The sequence below is a fragment of the Genypterus blacodes genome, unplaced genomic scaffold (assembly GCF_046128005.1).
Source record: "Genypterus blacodes isolate CSIRO-AG114 ecotype Tasmania unplaced genomic scaffold, CSIRO-AGI_Gbla_v1 ptg000350l_1, whole genome shotgun sequence".
NCBI lineage: Eukaryota > Metazoa > Chordata > Actinopteri > Ophidiiformes > Ophidiidae > Genypterus > Genypterus blacodes.
The window spans coordinates 112501-128685 of record NW_027467134.1 but is presented as its reverse complement, the minus strand read 5'-3'; the positions used below and the strand labels follow the sequence as shown (position 1 = coordinate 128685).

The 16185-nt window shown below is 49.9% G+C and overlaps 2 protein-coding genes across 2 annotated transcripts in view; both read left to right on the top strand.

Moving 5' to 3' along the window:
• The first annotated feature begins 4836 nt into the window (after window positions 1-4836).
• Window positions 4837-6643, top strand: fgf3 (fibroblast growth factor 3). The gene is made up of 3 exons (XM_076138200.1): window positions 4837-5080; window positions 5979-6082; window positions 6263-6643. The coding sequence occupies exons 1-3, from the start codon at window positions 4837-4839 to the stop codon at window positions 6641-6643; spliced, it is 729 nt and encodes a 242-aa protein (XP_075994315.1).
• A 7454-nt stretch (window positions 6644-14097) lies between these two features.
• Window positions 14098-16185, top strand: part of fgf4 (fibroblast growth factor 4) — a 5346-nt gene continuing 3258 nt past the window's right edge. Inside the window, exon 1 of the mRNA XM_076138195.1 lies at window positions 14098-14413. Within this exon, the coding sequence (XP_075994310.1) occupies window positions 14128-14413 (286 nt within the window). The 5' untranslated portion in view covers window positions 14098-14127. The remainder of the gene's footprint in view (window positions 14414-16185) is intronic.

The window sequence follows — 16185 nt, the reverse complement described above, 5'->3', positions numbered from 1 at the left end:
GTTCAGAGTGTCGCTCTGGATTCCTCCGCCCCGCGGCCATCCAGCCGCTCTATCACCGTGTGGTTGATAACTTACGTTTCCTTTTTTATCCACCAGAACCAATTAATGCCACCATGAACAAACGGGAGACGCAGGCCTATATGCTCATAAAGGGGCGTGGCCTCACCTTGATGTGACAGAAACACTCAGCTCCTCCTCCTCCTCATCTTCATCACGTATCAGCTGGACAAGCAGATACGTTTACTACATTTACTCACCCCATTCTATTGATCTGTAAGTGAACAGATGAGACCTTTAAACTGGTCTAAGTGTAAACGTCCATCCTAGAAGATGAAGGCTGATCAGAATCCACTTTAGAGCAAAACATCAACATCAGACATCTGAGCTGAGCTGGGCTGCTTTAGGACGCTCTGTGGACAAACTGAGACGCCTTTAGTTCTCTTTCCAAAGTCAAGAGAAGTGAAAAGGAAACTGTGAGCTGTTATCTCCATCACACACACACACACACACACACACACACACACACACACACACACAGAGCCGCCATGTTTCTATGATGATTCACATTGAGATGACCAACACACACACACACACACACACACACAAACACACACACTCACATACACACTCACATACACACTCACATACACACTCACATACACACTCACATACACACTCACATACACACACACGCACACCCATTACAGCCTCCTCTCTTTCTGTATAAACACATATTAAACTTATGAGCCCCCTCCCCTCCTAAACACATCCAAGCGAGAGAGAGAGAGAGAGAGAGAGAGAGAGAGAGAGAGCGAGAGAGAGAGAGAGAGAGAGGAAGAGAGAGAGAGAGAGAGAGAGCGAGAGAGAGAGAGAGAGAGAGGAAGAGAGAGAGAGAGAGAGAGAGAGAGAGAGAGAGAGAGAGATCTATGTTTTTACAATATGTTAGTATAGCAAACTGAACTGGGCTGAGATGAATGAAAGAGAGGGGGCCAGTGTGTGTGTGTGTGTGTGTGTGTGTGTGTGTGTGTGTGTGTGTGTGTGTGTGTGTGTGTGTGCGTGCGTGTGTGTGTGTGTGTGTGTGTGTGTGGGGCAGAATAAACTAGTTGCCAATTTGTTTGCTGTGTGCTGGAACTGTACTAGACTTCTTTCTGAAGCGGCTGACAAGCAGGTGAGATCAAAGTCGGCGGGACAAAAGAGGCTCAGGGGCGATTTGTCAGGAGACGAGAGGCAGCGGCCGGTTCAGCCCTCTGATCAGCGCCTCACCAAAGAAAGCTGCCCATGAGAAAAAGTACAGCAGAAAGGGTTCAAAGGTCATTTTGATTTGCTCTGGATTACTGGTACCTCCTTTTTCCTCCACCGGAGGGGGGGTCCAAGAAAAGGACCTGGCTAATAACCTTTGTGTTATTGCAGAAAAGAAACCCCCTTTGTGCCGAGGAGGGGTTTTTGGGTGGTGGGGAATTTTGTGGAGGTCAATTAAAAAGGAGCCCTGAGATTCTTTCTTTCTTTCCCGTCTGAGCGGAGCAGAAGGGAAAGTTAAATGTATGCTTTGGGGTTTTGTGAGGGAGCACTTCACCTGGATCACTCTGGATTCATTGGTCAAGTGGATGATGGCAGAAGGATTGGTTGGGAATATTTGAGTTGGGTAAACACTCTACGGTCTGCTCAGCATTTATCTGGACGGAGCAGAGAAAAAAAACCATAGTGGGGCGTCGTGACGTGAAAGAGTCCAGTGAGGCTGGGCGGCGGCGGCGGCGGCGGCGGCAGCGGCGGTGGCGGTGGCGGTGACGGCCACCTTTGGAGGTGGTCAGGAATGTGAGCGAGCACGTCTGCAGTGTAATGTGACCATGCTCAAGGGCCAATTAGTCAACATTGTATTGTGCAGATTGAACCACAAAGCTTCCCGACGGGCCGACGACCCGGCCCAGCAGCACCGTCACACTCAGACCAGACCAGACCAGACTCTGATCAGACCTACGTGAAGGCAAGAAAGAGATTTGACCAAATTGATTTCCAGGTGTTGGAGCACTGGGATTGTTTGTTTGTAAGTCTGCAGGTTTTCAGTTCACCTACCAGGTCTGCAGGTCTTTGGTTGGACCCCTGGCACCATCAAGACCTGATCCACCCGAGCCTGTGATCCACCAGAACGTATCCAAGCACGACCAGGTGGTGCTCTAACCAATCACAGAGCAGAGGGGTTTGTGTTCTAACCCCACCTGACAAACACACAGCGCTTCATTACACCCACAGCAGAACATCTGAAGCTGAACTGAGCTCCATATTTATTCTACAAATGCTTCCGTCTCACAGCTCTGATGTAGGATGAACTACTGCTACAGCTCATGAATGTGTGGAAGCTTCTAAAGGCTTCTAAAGGCTTTCACATGAACTTCCTCTTCTATGTTCATAAGGTGAAGCAGCTGAGAGGAGGTAGAGCAGATCAACATGGCAGGACGTCGTGAGGACAAACAGCAGAAGAAGAAGAACAGAGATGTGAGGAGGTGTTGGCCTCATTTAAGCATAAGTTCTGTTAGTTGGACCCTGACAGACCCTCTAACCACCTACAGCCCTGTAACCACCTACAGCCCTGTAACCACCTACAGCCCTGTAACCACCTACAGCCCTGTAACCACCTACAGCCCTGTAACCACCTACAGACACCTACTGTACACGGACGAGACGCTAACACATGACCACAAGATCATCCTGATGGTAAGGCACCAGCGTGTGTGTGTGTGTGTGTGTGTGTGTGTGTGTGTGTGTGTGTGTGTGTGTGTGTGTGTGTGTGTGTGTGTGTGTGTGTGTGTGTGTGTCTGTGTGCGTCTGTGTGTGTGTGTGTGTGTGTGTCTGAGCGTTTGCCTGCTGGTTGCTGGGACGCTTTGTGGGCGGTGTGCAGGCTGCGTAATTAAAATAGTTTCTGAGAGAAACAGCACACCACATCTGAGGTTCCACCCTCTTCCAGCGTTTAACCACATCAAGAGCGTCTCACTTAGAAACGGCCACCGGAGCAACCTCTGCTACACGCGGCGGGCCGGCCCGTGTTTTGGCGCGTCGTCTGACTCCGGGGTCTCGGGCACGACCGGCACACATTCATAATTAAAAGAGCCCCCTTTTCCTGCTCATCAGGGTAAATAGAGTGACAGGAGCGGCTGGCCGGGTGATGTATGGGAGGGGAAGACAAATTAACCGTCAACTCTCTGGGGGATTGTGAGCCCGGGCCTCTGGAGCGGCGGTGGAGCAGCGCCAAAGGGCAGAGAGATTTGTAGATGATGGTGCTAATTACCAGAATGCAAACCATAATGCGACCAAGATGGAAGCAATTTAGGCAGTAGTCATTTAGCCCGCTGCTCTTCCGCCCACCGGCTGCTGCCTCGCCAGAGCCGGGGCATCAGGATGGGAAAAGTCTGGGAGCGGCGGAGGAGAAGAAGAATAATGCACAGGAGAGGCGTTGGCTCGGCGGCGGGAGCAGCACATGGACCGGCGACAGACCATTAAGTAGACGTCGGAGGAAGAAACAAATGAGGAGCGGGAGCGGGGAGGAAGACGGAGCCGTAAACACGCGGGGATGAAGAGGAAGGCTGCAGACTTTGACTTCCCAGACCCCGGGGTTTTGATTCCCACTGGTTCTGCTGGGAGCAGTGGGTGCTGAGACAGAAGGAGCTCAGATCCAAAGCAAATTACAAATGAGGCGCGTTTGATTTGGACCTCAGCCTGTCATGAAGCTTGGCAGGCACCTGTGACACCAGGAGGAACTAAAGGGGGACCACCCAGACCTCCACGTGGGAACGGATCCTGCTCTTAGTTAAATTACAAACCTGTGAGATACAAACCAAGAGCATCAAAGCAGAACTGGAGCAGACGACCGGAGTCCGATACTTCAATATCAATCAGTCATCAATGAAACATAAAGACTGAGTCTGATCACGACCAAGCTGAGTCTGGATGGACCTGTTTGTATTTTAATAGTTTTTATAGTTTGTAGGACTTAATAACTCAGCCTGAGCTCACTGTTTGTTCTTATTGATCACAACCAGCCAGAAGGCTCGGATCCAAACCCAGTTAGAGTTCAGGATCAGAACCCGACCTGCCGAGGAGGCAAACGGATCAACAGTCACTCTCAGTGTGCTCGCCGGTGCTTCATGGAGCAGAACCTGACTCCAGATCAGACTCAAACTGAGGGTTTCAGGCTCTACTGTGCTCACTGAGAGGAAACAGAGCTCAGATGAAAAACAAATCAATCAAATCCAGTCAACATCAGTTTCCTTTATAAAAACACTAAACCCTGTTTGAGTGTGACTGAGAGCTGTGGAGTTTTGTGAGGAGGAGCTGAACTCTTGCTCTGTGTCGCTCTGTTGCCCTGCTCTCTCACCTGCCGCTCTGCCTGCCGCTCTGTATCATTTGGATGTGTAATTGCTCTTTTAGGACATTTGGGCAGAGCAGTCCAGAGGGGCGAGTGTGTAATAGTATCCAGGCTGCAGTCTCTCACTTCACACAGGGCTGATACCTTTTGCCCCCCCCCCCCCCCCCCCCCCCTCCTCCTCCTCCTCCTCCTCACTCCCCCCCCCCCCTCCTTTGTATCAATTGGTCGGAGTTCAGCCTATTGTCGCCACAAGCTTCTTTTATATGTGCGCTCCTGCAGGCGGAGGCTCTCAGTCTGACACAGCAGCGGAGCGGAGCCCCCAGACCCCAGACCCCAGACCCCCAGACCCCCACCTCGGGCCCGGCTGGCTGTCACGGATGCGCGCAGGGCCGCCGGAGCGCTTCAGCTTTCGGGGCCCCCGACACGTTGATGGGACCCCAGGATCCCTCTGGACGCCTGCCTCACTGTCTCATGCCACGATGCTTATGATTCCTCTGCTTGTGCTGCTGGGCTTGTTGGATCCGGTCCGTCCCCGGGCCTCCTGCGCCCCGGGACAGGCGTGCGACCCCCGGCAGCGGAGGGACGCCGGGGGCCGCGGCGGAGTTTACGAGCACCTCGGAGGAGCGCCGCGGCGGAGGAAGCTCTACTGCGCCACCAAGTACCACCTCCAGATCCACGCCAGCGGGAAGATCGATGGATCCCTGGAGGAGAACAACCCGCTCAGTGAGTCCCGAACCGAACCGAACCGTTAGACTGAGGCTTCATTTTGCGGAGCTGACTCACAGAACAGCTGACTGAGCTTCAGACAGGAAGTTTACAACATGTGTTTATTTGATTGGTTGATTTATTTTTATTTATAAATTGATTGATTTTATTTGTTGTGTGTGTGACGGTGCAGGTTCCCCTCCACACACACACACACACACTCGGTTATGATCATAAATCCTTCAGATAGTTTCACACCTTCTTCTTCTTCTCCCCCCCCTCCTCCTCCTCCTCGTGTTGTTTCCCTCATAAACTGCTTCAACTGAAAATAATTCGCCTCAGCTGCTCCCAGAAGCGCTAATGAAGGATCGATCACCTATCGATGAGCGATCAGCTTGAGTTTGGATGCTAAATAGATGCGCGTGTTTAAAGGGACGAAGAGGTGAAGAAGAAGAAGAAGAAGAAGAGAACAAACATCGTGTTTACTAAACACAGAGTTACAAAGTGATTTATCAGAGTTTCTGTCGAGCTCGTTTGTGTGTGTGTGTGTGTGTGTGTGTGTGTGCGGTTGTGTTTATCTCATCAGAGCCCATTAGAGTCTTTCCGAGCCGCTCAGCAGCTCATTGACTCATCAAGCGCTGATTAAACAGACGAATACCCCCCCCCCCCCCCCACACACACACACACACACACACACACGCGGAAATGACGTTCTTTACATCACAATAGAGTCAAACTGTGACAGACTGAAAGTGTTTCCTTGGTTATTCAGATATAAAGTGTTTGTTTACATTGAAACTGGTTTGATGAAACAAACACACACACACACACACACTGACGTCACGTCACATGTTGGTCGTTTCTCGTCATGCGTGTTGGACCTGAATGACCTCTGACTTGTTCCTCTGTGCTGCAGGCATCATGGAGATCACGGCGGTGGATGTGGGCGTCGTGGCCATCAAGGGGATTTTCTCAGGCCGATACCTCGCCATGAACGACAAGGGACGACTGTACGCCTCGGTGAGTCCAGCCTCCCTCAGCCCCCCCCCCCCCCCCAGACCCCCAGACTCCCCCCCAGACACAGGTTAATGGTTGAAGGTCTCCTCAGGCCCGTGGAGCTCAGTGTGATGGTTTCTCTTCTCTGTTTGGGCTTCATGACACAGTGACTCATCGTTTCCTTCCCTTTGTCTCTCGCTGCAGGAAGTGTTCAACAAAGAGTGTGAGTTTGTGGAGCGGATCCACGAGTTAGGCTACAACACCTACGCCTCTCGTCACCACTCCACCGAGCAGCCGCTGCCTCCAGGGGGCAGCAGCGCTAAGCGGCGAGCCAGCGCCAAGCGGCAGTGGTACGTCTCCATTAACGGTAAAGGCCGACCGCGGCGAGGCTTCAAAACCCGGAGCACCGACAAAGCCTCGCTCTTCCTGCCCCGCGTGTTGGGCAACAAGGACCATGAGATGGTGCGGCGGCTCAGAGACAGTCAGAGCGCTCACCACCACACGCATCAGCACGCCGGCCGCCGGGAACGCAGGAGGCGCAGGCACCGCAGCAGGAAGCGCAGGGGCCGGAGGCCGGACGACTGAGCGGGCGGCGCCCCCACATGTGCAAACACGGACCCACATGCTGAGCAAACAGCTGGAGGACTCACCTGGATGGAAGCTTCTGGATTAGCTGAAGTCTGTTTGGACACAGAGAAGAAGAAGAAGAAGGACAGAAGGGTGAACAGAGACTGGGATCTGTGTGACACTACCAAGCAGCCTGAGGGGACACGGGCTCACTACACACACACACAAACACACAAACACACACACAGGCACTCAGTACGTTTAAATGTTGAGGCATTAACTCAGCTGGTTGTTGGTCGAGTCCCTGGCCTCTGTAGAGCCGTCAGCAGAGCATCAAACTGCTCTGACCCTGAGAGGCAGAGCAGTAACCAGAGCTGCAGGTCTGCTCTCCTCTGGACCAGGCTGCTAGAAACCAACAGAACTTCCCCAGTAAAAGTCAAAGGTCACACAGACACCTAAAGGAAACTTCCTGTCAGCACATCTGAGCTGAAGTTAGACTCTGATACATCAAGACGGACTGAACCATCTGACTGAGGGACTGAACCATCTGACTGAGGGACTGAACCATCTGACTGAGGGACTGAACCATCTGACTGAGGGACTGAACCGTCTGACTGAGGGACTGAACCATCTTCCACATTTATGACTCGGCTCTGCTGACACACACCAGGTATTATATGAGATGCTGACTGTCAGAAAGAGCTCCATAGAACAAGAAATACCTGGACAGAGTAAAAGTAGCCTCTTTTACTTCCTGTCTTGATGGATTAATGTGACTGAGATCAGCACAAACTGAAGCAAGACGAGGACACCAGAGACATCAGAGACACCAGAGACACCAGAGACACCAGAGACATGTCCTCAACTTGTGATTCCGCAGCCCGTCCCCGGCTCAGCCCGTCCCCGGCTCAGCCCGTCCCCGGCTCAGCCCGTCCCCGGCTCAGCCCGTCCCCGGCTCAGCCCGTCCCCGGCTCAGCCCGTCCCCGGCTCAGCCCGTCCCCGGCTCAGCCCGTCTGAGCCCTGCTGCATGTAAACGTACTGAGTGACAGTGACTCAGCTGTGTAGTTGTCCTCTACATCAGAAGCTCTACACATGACTGATCTCTTTCAAAGGTCTGGGAACTCCAGCTGATCGCCTCCACAATGTTTTGTAAAAAGTCAGACAAAGTCAATGAAAGGTTCCTGTTGGTTGTTTGTACAGTAAACACGTCACGTTGTTCCTTTGATGTGCTGACAGAGTTTCACACGGAGCAGCACTTTGACGGACACCTGTCTCCTCTCCGTCTCCACACTGACACAAGGACTTTGTATATGTTACTAATGATATGAATATTTATTTGGTGCCTGTGCTTTAAGTTATTGATGAGTCTTCTTTCCTTCTCCTGACCAAAGTCAAACTCCGTCCGTCCGTCCGTCCGTCCGTCTGTCCGTCTGTCCGTCGGGTTCACACATGAAACACAACGGACCAAAGGAAACAAGCGGCTTATTTGTCATTCTTGCCTTTTATGTCTTTTACCGTTCCGGCTGCAAAGATTCCCTGTGAAGAGAAACTGTGTGCAGGAGAATCCGATTGTTCTCCGGCGAGGGAACAGGTTTTCTTAAATAGAGGAGCATTTTTGTGGTTTAGCGGCGAGGCGAACGCAGCTGTAGACGCAGGCGGAGGACACAAAGGGCCTCAGCTCCACCTGTGTGTGTCCCACAGAGACACTGGGAAGCCGGGGTTTTGTAGTTGGACTTAACAGTTTCGACAAAACTACTTAGGACACAAAGCCCGGGGCGACTCTTCACCTCTGGTCCACTTTGGTTCAGAACATTGATTTAGAAAAGGGAACAAATGTGTCAGAGCGCAGCAGAGCGACAGAGCGACGGGCTGCTGGTGACGTCGTTCTGGTGGACGGTCGGTCGGTCGGTTGGTTGGTTGGTTGGTCGGTTGTGGAGAGGAGGCTTGGTCACGTTTTGCCCTTAAACGCTCGTGCTATGTTAGCATGATGATAGTAGCAGCTGGGTTAGCTTCCATCACACGGTGTCAATGTTGTTTATTTTGATATGAAATCTAAGGTGTTTGGGAACGACGCCTAATAAATATACTCCACTGAACGCTTACTTACTTTGATTTATTCCCTTTGAAGGATCTGCTATGACCTCTCAGTTTCCACGGTAACCACATATGAATAATTATGCTGGACTGACTTTGTGTCCGATGAACCCAAAGAATATTAAAGAAAATACAAACACGGCTGTACTTCAGATAAACTTGGTCTTTATTTCTCATTTGTGTCATGAATATGAACACACACACACACACACACACACACACACACTGATGTCCAGAGCCCTCCTGTGTGTCTCTGTTTGACAGCGTTTGTCCGTAACAAAGTGTCAAAGTTTCACTGCTTTGTCAAACTTGTGTCTTTTGTGATTTTATTTTATTTTTTTCTATTTAAATTCAGCTCTTAACTCAGGATTAACCCTTCAGTGGTTAACCTTATCATTGGAAGTGTTAGGGTTAGGGTTAGATGTTCCACACACACGATGCTGTGCCTTATTAGTCGTCATAGCGATCAGCAGCAGACAGGTGTTGTGAGTTAGTTCCATTACAGCCCCCCCCCCTTCATTTGTTAAAGTGCTTCACTTGTTGCCGTGACGCCTCACAGCAGAGAAACAAGCGGCGATGCAAAATTCATCAGCAGCAGCATTCTGACTCTCTCCCTTTGGAGGTTGAGGCTCTCGCTCGCCCGCTCTCTGGCTCTCTGGCTCTCTGGCTCGCTCCCATCTATAGGTAGCTCCATATAAAGCCGTGTCATTCTATACCTGCGGGCTGGGGAGGCTTCCTGGCCGGGACAAAGGCTCCTCCCAAGGGGGGCCTGGGAAGCGATGCCGCCTGAGACTTTTGGGCTTTTTTTGAAACGCCGACCAAAGAGCCAGAGAGTGGATAAACAAGGCAGTGCCCTCCTGAAAGCAGAAACTGTGTCATACAAAGTGTAACAGCTCGCCACCGCTCCGTATGAATGCCTCACTCTAATATTACTCAACAGGAATGCAGGACTTCAGAGGAGTCAGGGCCTTTGTGGCCTCTCTCCCTGTCCGGCCATTTTACTCAGAGGCGTTTATCTCCTGAATCTCCTCCTCCGTGACGGCCCGCTGAAGGATTTGCCCTACTAAGATGTTTCATCTTGGCAATAAAACCGACATTCACCTGCGATATCCGCTGTGCCGATGGCAGCGGGGATAAGGAATCCTCCGAGAGCGTTTTGACATCAATTACATAATAGCTATATCGCTGAGAGGCCGGGCGGCTCAGGCTCCCTTTCAGCTCGCACTCGGGAAGTTGGGAATTGGCGTGACACGTTTTCCTCTCTGCGCCACATTCCTGCCACTCGCCCGTCGCTGATCTGACACAAAGAGCTGAAACTCAAGCAGAAGCAGACCTGGTTTACACAACGACACGTCCATGTGTTCATGTATGTAAACGTCTTCATCCTCTTGATTACGCAACATGTGATTGATTCTATGGATCCATCTTAATCCCATGCTTGTCTTTTAATGGTATAGATTTTGTATTTTGTCCCGTTCTTGGTTGTAAATGAGCATAAACCCACAAAACAAGTAAGCAGTCTGAACCATCAGACGAGAGGAGAATAAACAGAATCCATCCTGATTATGAAACGATTCTCCGTCTCTCTGTGACGCTCAGTCCCGATTGGTCGATCAGGTAACTAGACTGTTACCGGGCGAACCAGCGACACCTTGGGGCATCTTAGTGTAACTGGGTTAAACAGCAAAGCCACAAGGGAGAAGCTTCACAGTGTCCCAGAGTGCAGCGGGGGAGGGGCGTGGCCTGTGTGGACGATGACGTAAGAGGAAGAACTCGCTGTAACTTTATGAAGAAATTCAGACAAAAATTCCAACCGGACACAACAAACATCTACAACAACTTTTTATGAAACCAAAGAAGCATAGAAACAGACGAGCTTCAGATTAGAGATGAGATTACAAACAATGAATGAATGAATTATGCAGTTTATATATATTATAAATGTATTCATAGTCATTTTAGAATTCATACAGGTGCGCTCCATTTACCAGAGTTCCCCTCAGTATGAATGTATTGTTTATAATAAATTCTAAATGAACATATCTCTATAAGTCTTTAGTATCAGTCTGATCTTGAATGTGTTAATAATGCTTCAGCACACAGACAGAGATGTGATCACCTATCAATCTGTGTGTAAGTGACATCAACAACTACGACCTGTGAGAGTGTGTGTGTGTGTGGGGGGGGTGGGGGGGGCTGAGACACAGGCACTTGTAGACAGTGACCCCTAGAGGCCGTGAGCGGTCTGTCTTGGAGTGTGAGTGTGAGTGTGTCAGGGTCACGGTGCTTCTTAACGCCCCCTGCAGGCAGCCGGCAGCACCACACACAGCCTACTGCACCTAGAGCTGCAGGCCAGCAAGTGTGACTGTGACTGTGTGTGTGTCTGCCTACTGATGATGGGCACACACACACACACACACACACACACACACACACACAAACACACACACACACACACACACACTAACACTTTCACTAACAATACACACACAAGAGAATCTGTGGGTGAAGACAGCGTCAGCAGTGAAGCCGGTCTGACATGTTCCTCTTCCTCTCAGAGCAGATTTGAAGATGTGATTGTTGGTGAACCCTCTGTGAGCCTGATCGCCGCTCCAAGGCCTCTGGTGGGGGCGTATGTCTCCTTGTCCCCTTGTCCCCTTGTCCCCTTGTCCCCTTGTCTCCTTGTCTCCTTGTCTCCTGTAGAGTGAAGCATGGAGCTGCTGTCCTGTGTGTGTGTGTGTGTCAGTCAGGCTCAGCCGACTGAGGGCCGAGGCCAGGCTGCAGATGGATGTTGAGACATTTTAAGCTCTGAATCGCAGCTGTCACCCGTGAAATCTAAAACCTCCTTCCACCGACATAATTCATCGTGTTCATGCAACCTGAGAGCACAATGACTTCACAACAACGTAAACAAAAAATAAAGACGCGCATAACTTACAAATCTGCCGATGACTTTTCATCCACAGTTTAATTTAGAGTCCTAATAGAGATTACAGCACCATGGACAGCAGCAGCAGAGGAGCTGCATGCTCTCCTGGGATTACAGGGATTATTACACACACACACACACACACACACACACACACAAACACACACACAGACCAACGTGACCATCTTCATCATCTTCAGCATCTGGACTCCGTGTTTCCTCCTCTGTAAGTTGTGTCATTGTGTAGATCTTGGCTCCTCTTCTTGGATGTCCTTCGGTCCATCAGGCAGGCTGCTGTGTCCTGGAGCTTTGGTGGTCCCTGGTGGTCTCTGGGGGTCCCTGGGGGTCTCTGGGGGTCTCTGGTTCCTCTGGGAAGCTTGGTGGTCGTCACATAGGGGCCTCAGTGTTTCAAGGTTGTCTCCATGGTCTCGCTGCATTAATGGAGCCATTTTGTACCACACAAAGACACAATGTTGTCGTACATTGAGGCTCAGCCGAATGTGAACGTGAGAAAACGCGTCATGCGTGATCGGTGAGGAGCGACTGAGCCGAGCCAGCGATCAAAGCGGGAGAGGGGTCGAGCCTCAGTGCCCGGACACAAAGGTCAAAGAAGGGAAGAGACGGCAGAGCTTCATGTCCAGCAGTGACTGAGTTACTGTATGAGCAGACAGGATCAGATTAAAGACCTGAAGCTGTTTGGTTTGGTTTGTTCCAACAATAATGACAGGAATCAGGGAACAAAAGCAAACACACAGAAATCAAGTCATGTTGTGTTGTGTTGTGCTGTAAACACACCAGAGGTCGATGCTACACACATGAACTCACACACTCAGAGTACAGAGAGGGGATTAAAACATTTAAATGTGTTCTGTTTTGATGTTTGAAGTCTCATTTCAGATCAAACTGGATGTGATTGATCTTTTCTTTATTTCTTTACTTTTGGAACGCAATTTTTGAAAAATTTAAACACAAATATTGTCGTACCAATCCCGGCGTGATTGATGGTTACAGATTGCAGAACCAGTTGTGGATCCGCGGATCACTCAGCCTCAGCCTCAGCCTCAGCTTCCTGTCAGGCTCAGCTCTTCAGAATGTGTCTGGATGTGTGTGTGGAGCCGATTCACGCTCACAACCAGGATCTGAAAACAGGAAGAAGCTTCTTCTGACTGCGGTGTCAGCAGCGCCGCCAACACGAAGCTCACACACACAAACACAAACACACTTCAGGCTTTTTCCTGTAAACAACCGTTTGTTTAATTTGACTCTAAATCCAGATATTCTCCCTGAGACTCTGCTTCATGTGAGCCTTTGTTGTGTTGCCTCCATGTTTCAGTGTGTCAGTGTTGTGTAGCTTCTGTCACTGAGCCGTATTTAGAGCTCCATTGTTTTCTTCCTCCGCTCTTAAGTTCAGCTTCTCTCTTTGGGTTGAATTGGATCTGTGTTTTTTCCTGTTATTGTTCATTTATAGATCTGTCTCCTGCGTCCCTAACCCTAACACCACGATCTGTTTCCTATTCTACATCCTCCACTTCATAAATTATGATATGGTGCTGCTGATAATGAAGCCTGAGCTCAGAGAAGACAGAGAGAAGCTTCACAACATAACCTCTGCATTCACTCAGGTACAAACTGACACCTACAGCTCCTCGCCACAATAAAAGCTTTGTGTTAATGAAGATAAAAAACAAAGTGAAGGCACTCACTCACACACACACACACACACACACACACACACACACGCACATTAAACATTAAGCCTCAGCGTTTCATGACACAGAGGGTCCATGAGGAGTCTGGGGCAGAAGTCAAACTTCCACTTTGTCAATTTTCAGATTTCACTGATTTTCTCTGAGAATCTTCACATCTGTGTGTGTGTGTGTGTGTGTGTGTGTGTGTGTGTGTGTGTGTGTGTGTGAGCTTTAGAGTATAAAGACATCACATTGTCTTATTTCAGTGAAAGTTAGAGATGCTGAGAGGAAACAGGAAACAGGAACAGGAAGTCTCCAGGATCAGGAGGTGATGTGATCACTTCATATATGTTTGTGGTGTTTAGATTTAAAGTGTTGAGTGTGTGTTTGTGTGTGTGTGATGTTTACATCAAAGCTCTGTTCATGCTGCTGAGGTGTTCTGAGCTTTTTGGGGCTCAACCTACGAAATAAAACTAAAACTAAAGAGAAAAACGGAGGAAAGTGAAGTGAAAACGAAAGAAAGCTTCACCCCGCTGAAGTAAACACACGTTGTGGTGCTCTGGTTGCTCTGGTTGCTCTGCGGTGATGTCATGCCTGTGCAGGTATAAATATAGCGGCATGGCTGCGGCGCGTCCATGCACATCCACGTCTCCTGAGCGCGGAGGTCAGAGCGCCTGTGGGTCTGAATGAGCGCCGCCGCCTGTCGCTCCTCGCTGCCGCACCGCCGCTGCTGCCGCCGCCGCTGCTGCTGCTCCCGGCGCCGGGACGCTGCTTTCAGGGCCGGAGCCGGGATGGGCTCTCTGGCGGCCCTGCGGACCGTCCTGCTCCTGGGCCTGGTGACCGGACTCGCGGGATCTGCCCCGGGCCTGAACGGCACGGCTGAACGCTGGGAGGCCCTCTACTCCCGGTCCCTGGCGCGGATCCCGGGGGAGAGGCGGGAGGACATGGCCCGGGACAGCGGCTACCTGCTGGGCATCAAAAGGCTGCGGCGACTCTATTGCAACGTGGGGATCGGATTCCACATCCAGGTGGCACCGGACGGCAGAATCACAGGGACGCACAACGAGAATCGTTACAGTAAGTTTGACTCCGCTTGTTTACAGAGGAGAGGGGGTCACCGGCTCCGGTCCCGGTCCCGGTCCCGGTCCCGGTCCCGGTGCAGTTATGAGCTCATGATCAGTACAGCTCAAGAATAACAGGATTACTGTACAAGTAAGGTGCAGGGAAAAGTTTATTGATACAGAGAAGAGAAGAGAAGAGAAGAGAAGAGAAGAGAAGAGAAGAGAAGAGAAGAGAAGAGAAGTATAAAGATATAAAGACTCATCCTGATGATTCAGCAGAACTTCACAGTAGATATCAAACAAATATGGATCAATACAGAGCATGAGCACATAGAGCAGCAGCCTGTAGATCTGAACATATAGAGGTGTTGTTGCTTACAGCACATAAAGGTTCAGCCAAAATACATCCAGAACCATCCGGACCCTCAGAGACCCTCAGAGACCCTCAGCTGATCCATTCAGGGTCTGAACCCTCTCAAGCAGCCTTCAGGTTCTGAGCTCCTCCAGAGCAGCAGAACCTCAGAGCTCCACTCAGCCGCTCTGTTACAAACAATCACAAGCTTCCATTCATTCTCTGTCAAACTCTGACTGAAGACTTTGATGCGGTTTGGTTGCTTTTGATAGATTTGTTTTTCTCTATTTTCCCTTTTTTTTTTAAATTATTATTATTTAAATTTCTATGCTTTTGTGTCTGAATGCTTTAGAGAATAAAATAGAAAATACACAAAAGACATATACATAAATCTAAATATATATAAATACACATCTACATCTATATAAACTGTTTACAGTACGTATGAACTCATAAAGTTGCTTTATCTGCTTTCCCATATTGGACTTTACATGAATAACTTAACTACATTACAGATCTTTGACTTAAACAAGAGCAGAAGAACAAAACTGTAATACAAATACTTTAATGGTTCATAATAAAGTTTAGTAAATGTTTGAGCTACAGAATGCTTCACTGTATGAACACAGTAAGTATTCAGTCGACATCAGAAGCTCTTTACTGGTGAAGCTATAGAGTCGAGCTTCTGACCCACAGAAACATATGAAGCTCAGGTGAAGCTCTGATGTTCTGAGGTTCTGAGGTTCTGAGGTTCTGAGGTTCTGATGTTCTGAGGTTCTGAGGTGTGAGGTTCTGATGTGCTGCACTTTGTTACATCGCTGCTGTTAAGGATGATTCTCCTGGATGATTTCATTGGGGATTGATTGCAGGCAGCTTGTGACTGAACACTGTGAGCGTCTGCAGCCAATCATCATGTTGCATCTATGTAAACAACATGCACCTGCTGACATCCGAGCCAAGACATTTGCTTTCACTGCGACGCTGTGACTCAATCAGACGCCTCACATGCTGCAGGTGTCCACCCACGTGCTCAGAGACAACATCTGGAATCCTGCCGTAGTGCTCTTTAGCAAAAGGTGTGGGTGCTTTCCCCACATGTGTGCGTGTGTGTGTGTGTGTGTGTGTAACCAGAGCCGGTGGTGATCCAGGCCCGCGGCCAGCAGCGCCTAAAGTTAGGACCCGGAGCACGGACCCATCTGTTAAGACAGCTTAACCCCGGCAGGCCGGCTCAGACCGAGTCGCTCAGCCATTTACATTTGCAGACACGAAGAATAACAAGCATTTATTTACCTAACATGTCAGATCTAATCCCCCCCGCCCTGCCTCCCTGGATTGTTGTGCTATTAAGTGACTGAAGCTGAGCCTCGGTATTGACAGGCTGCCACGGGAACCTCAAGCTTGTTTTGTGCTGCGGCACGACTATTTTGAGACGCGGC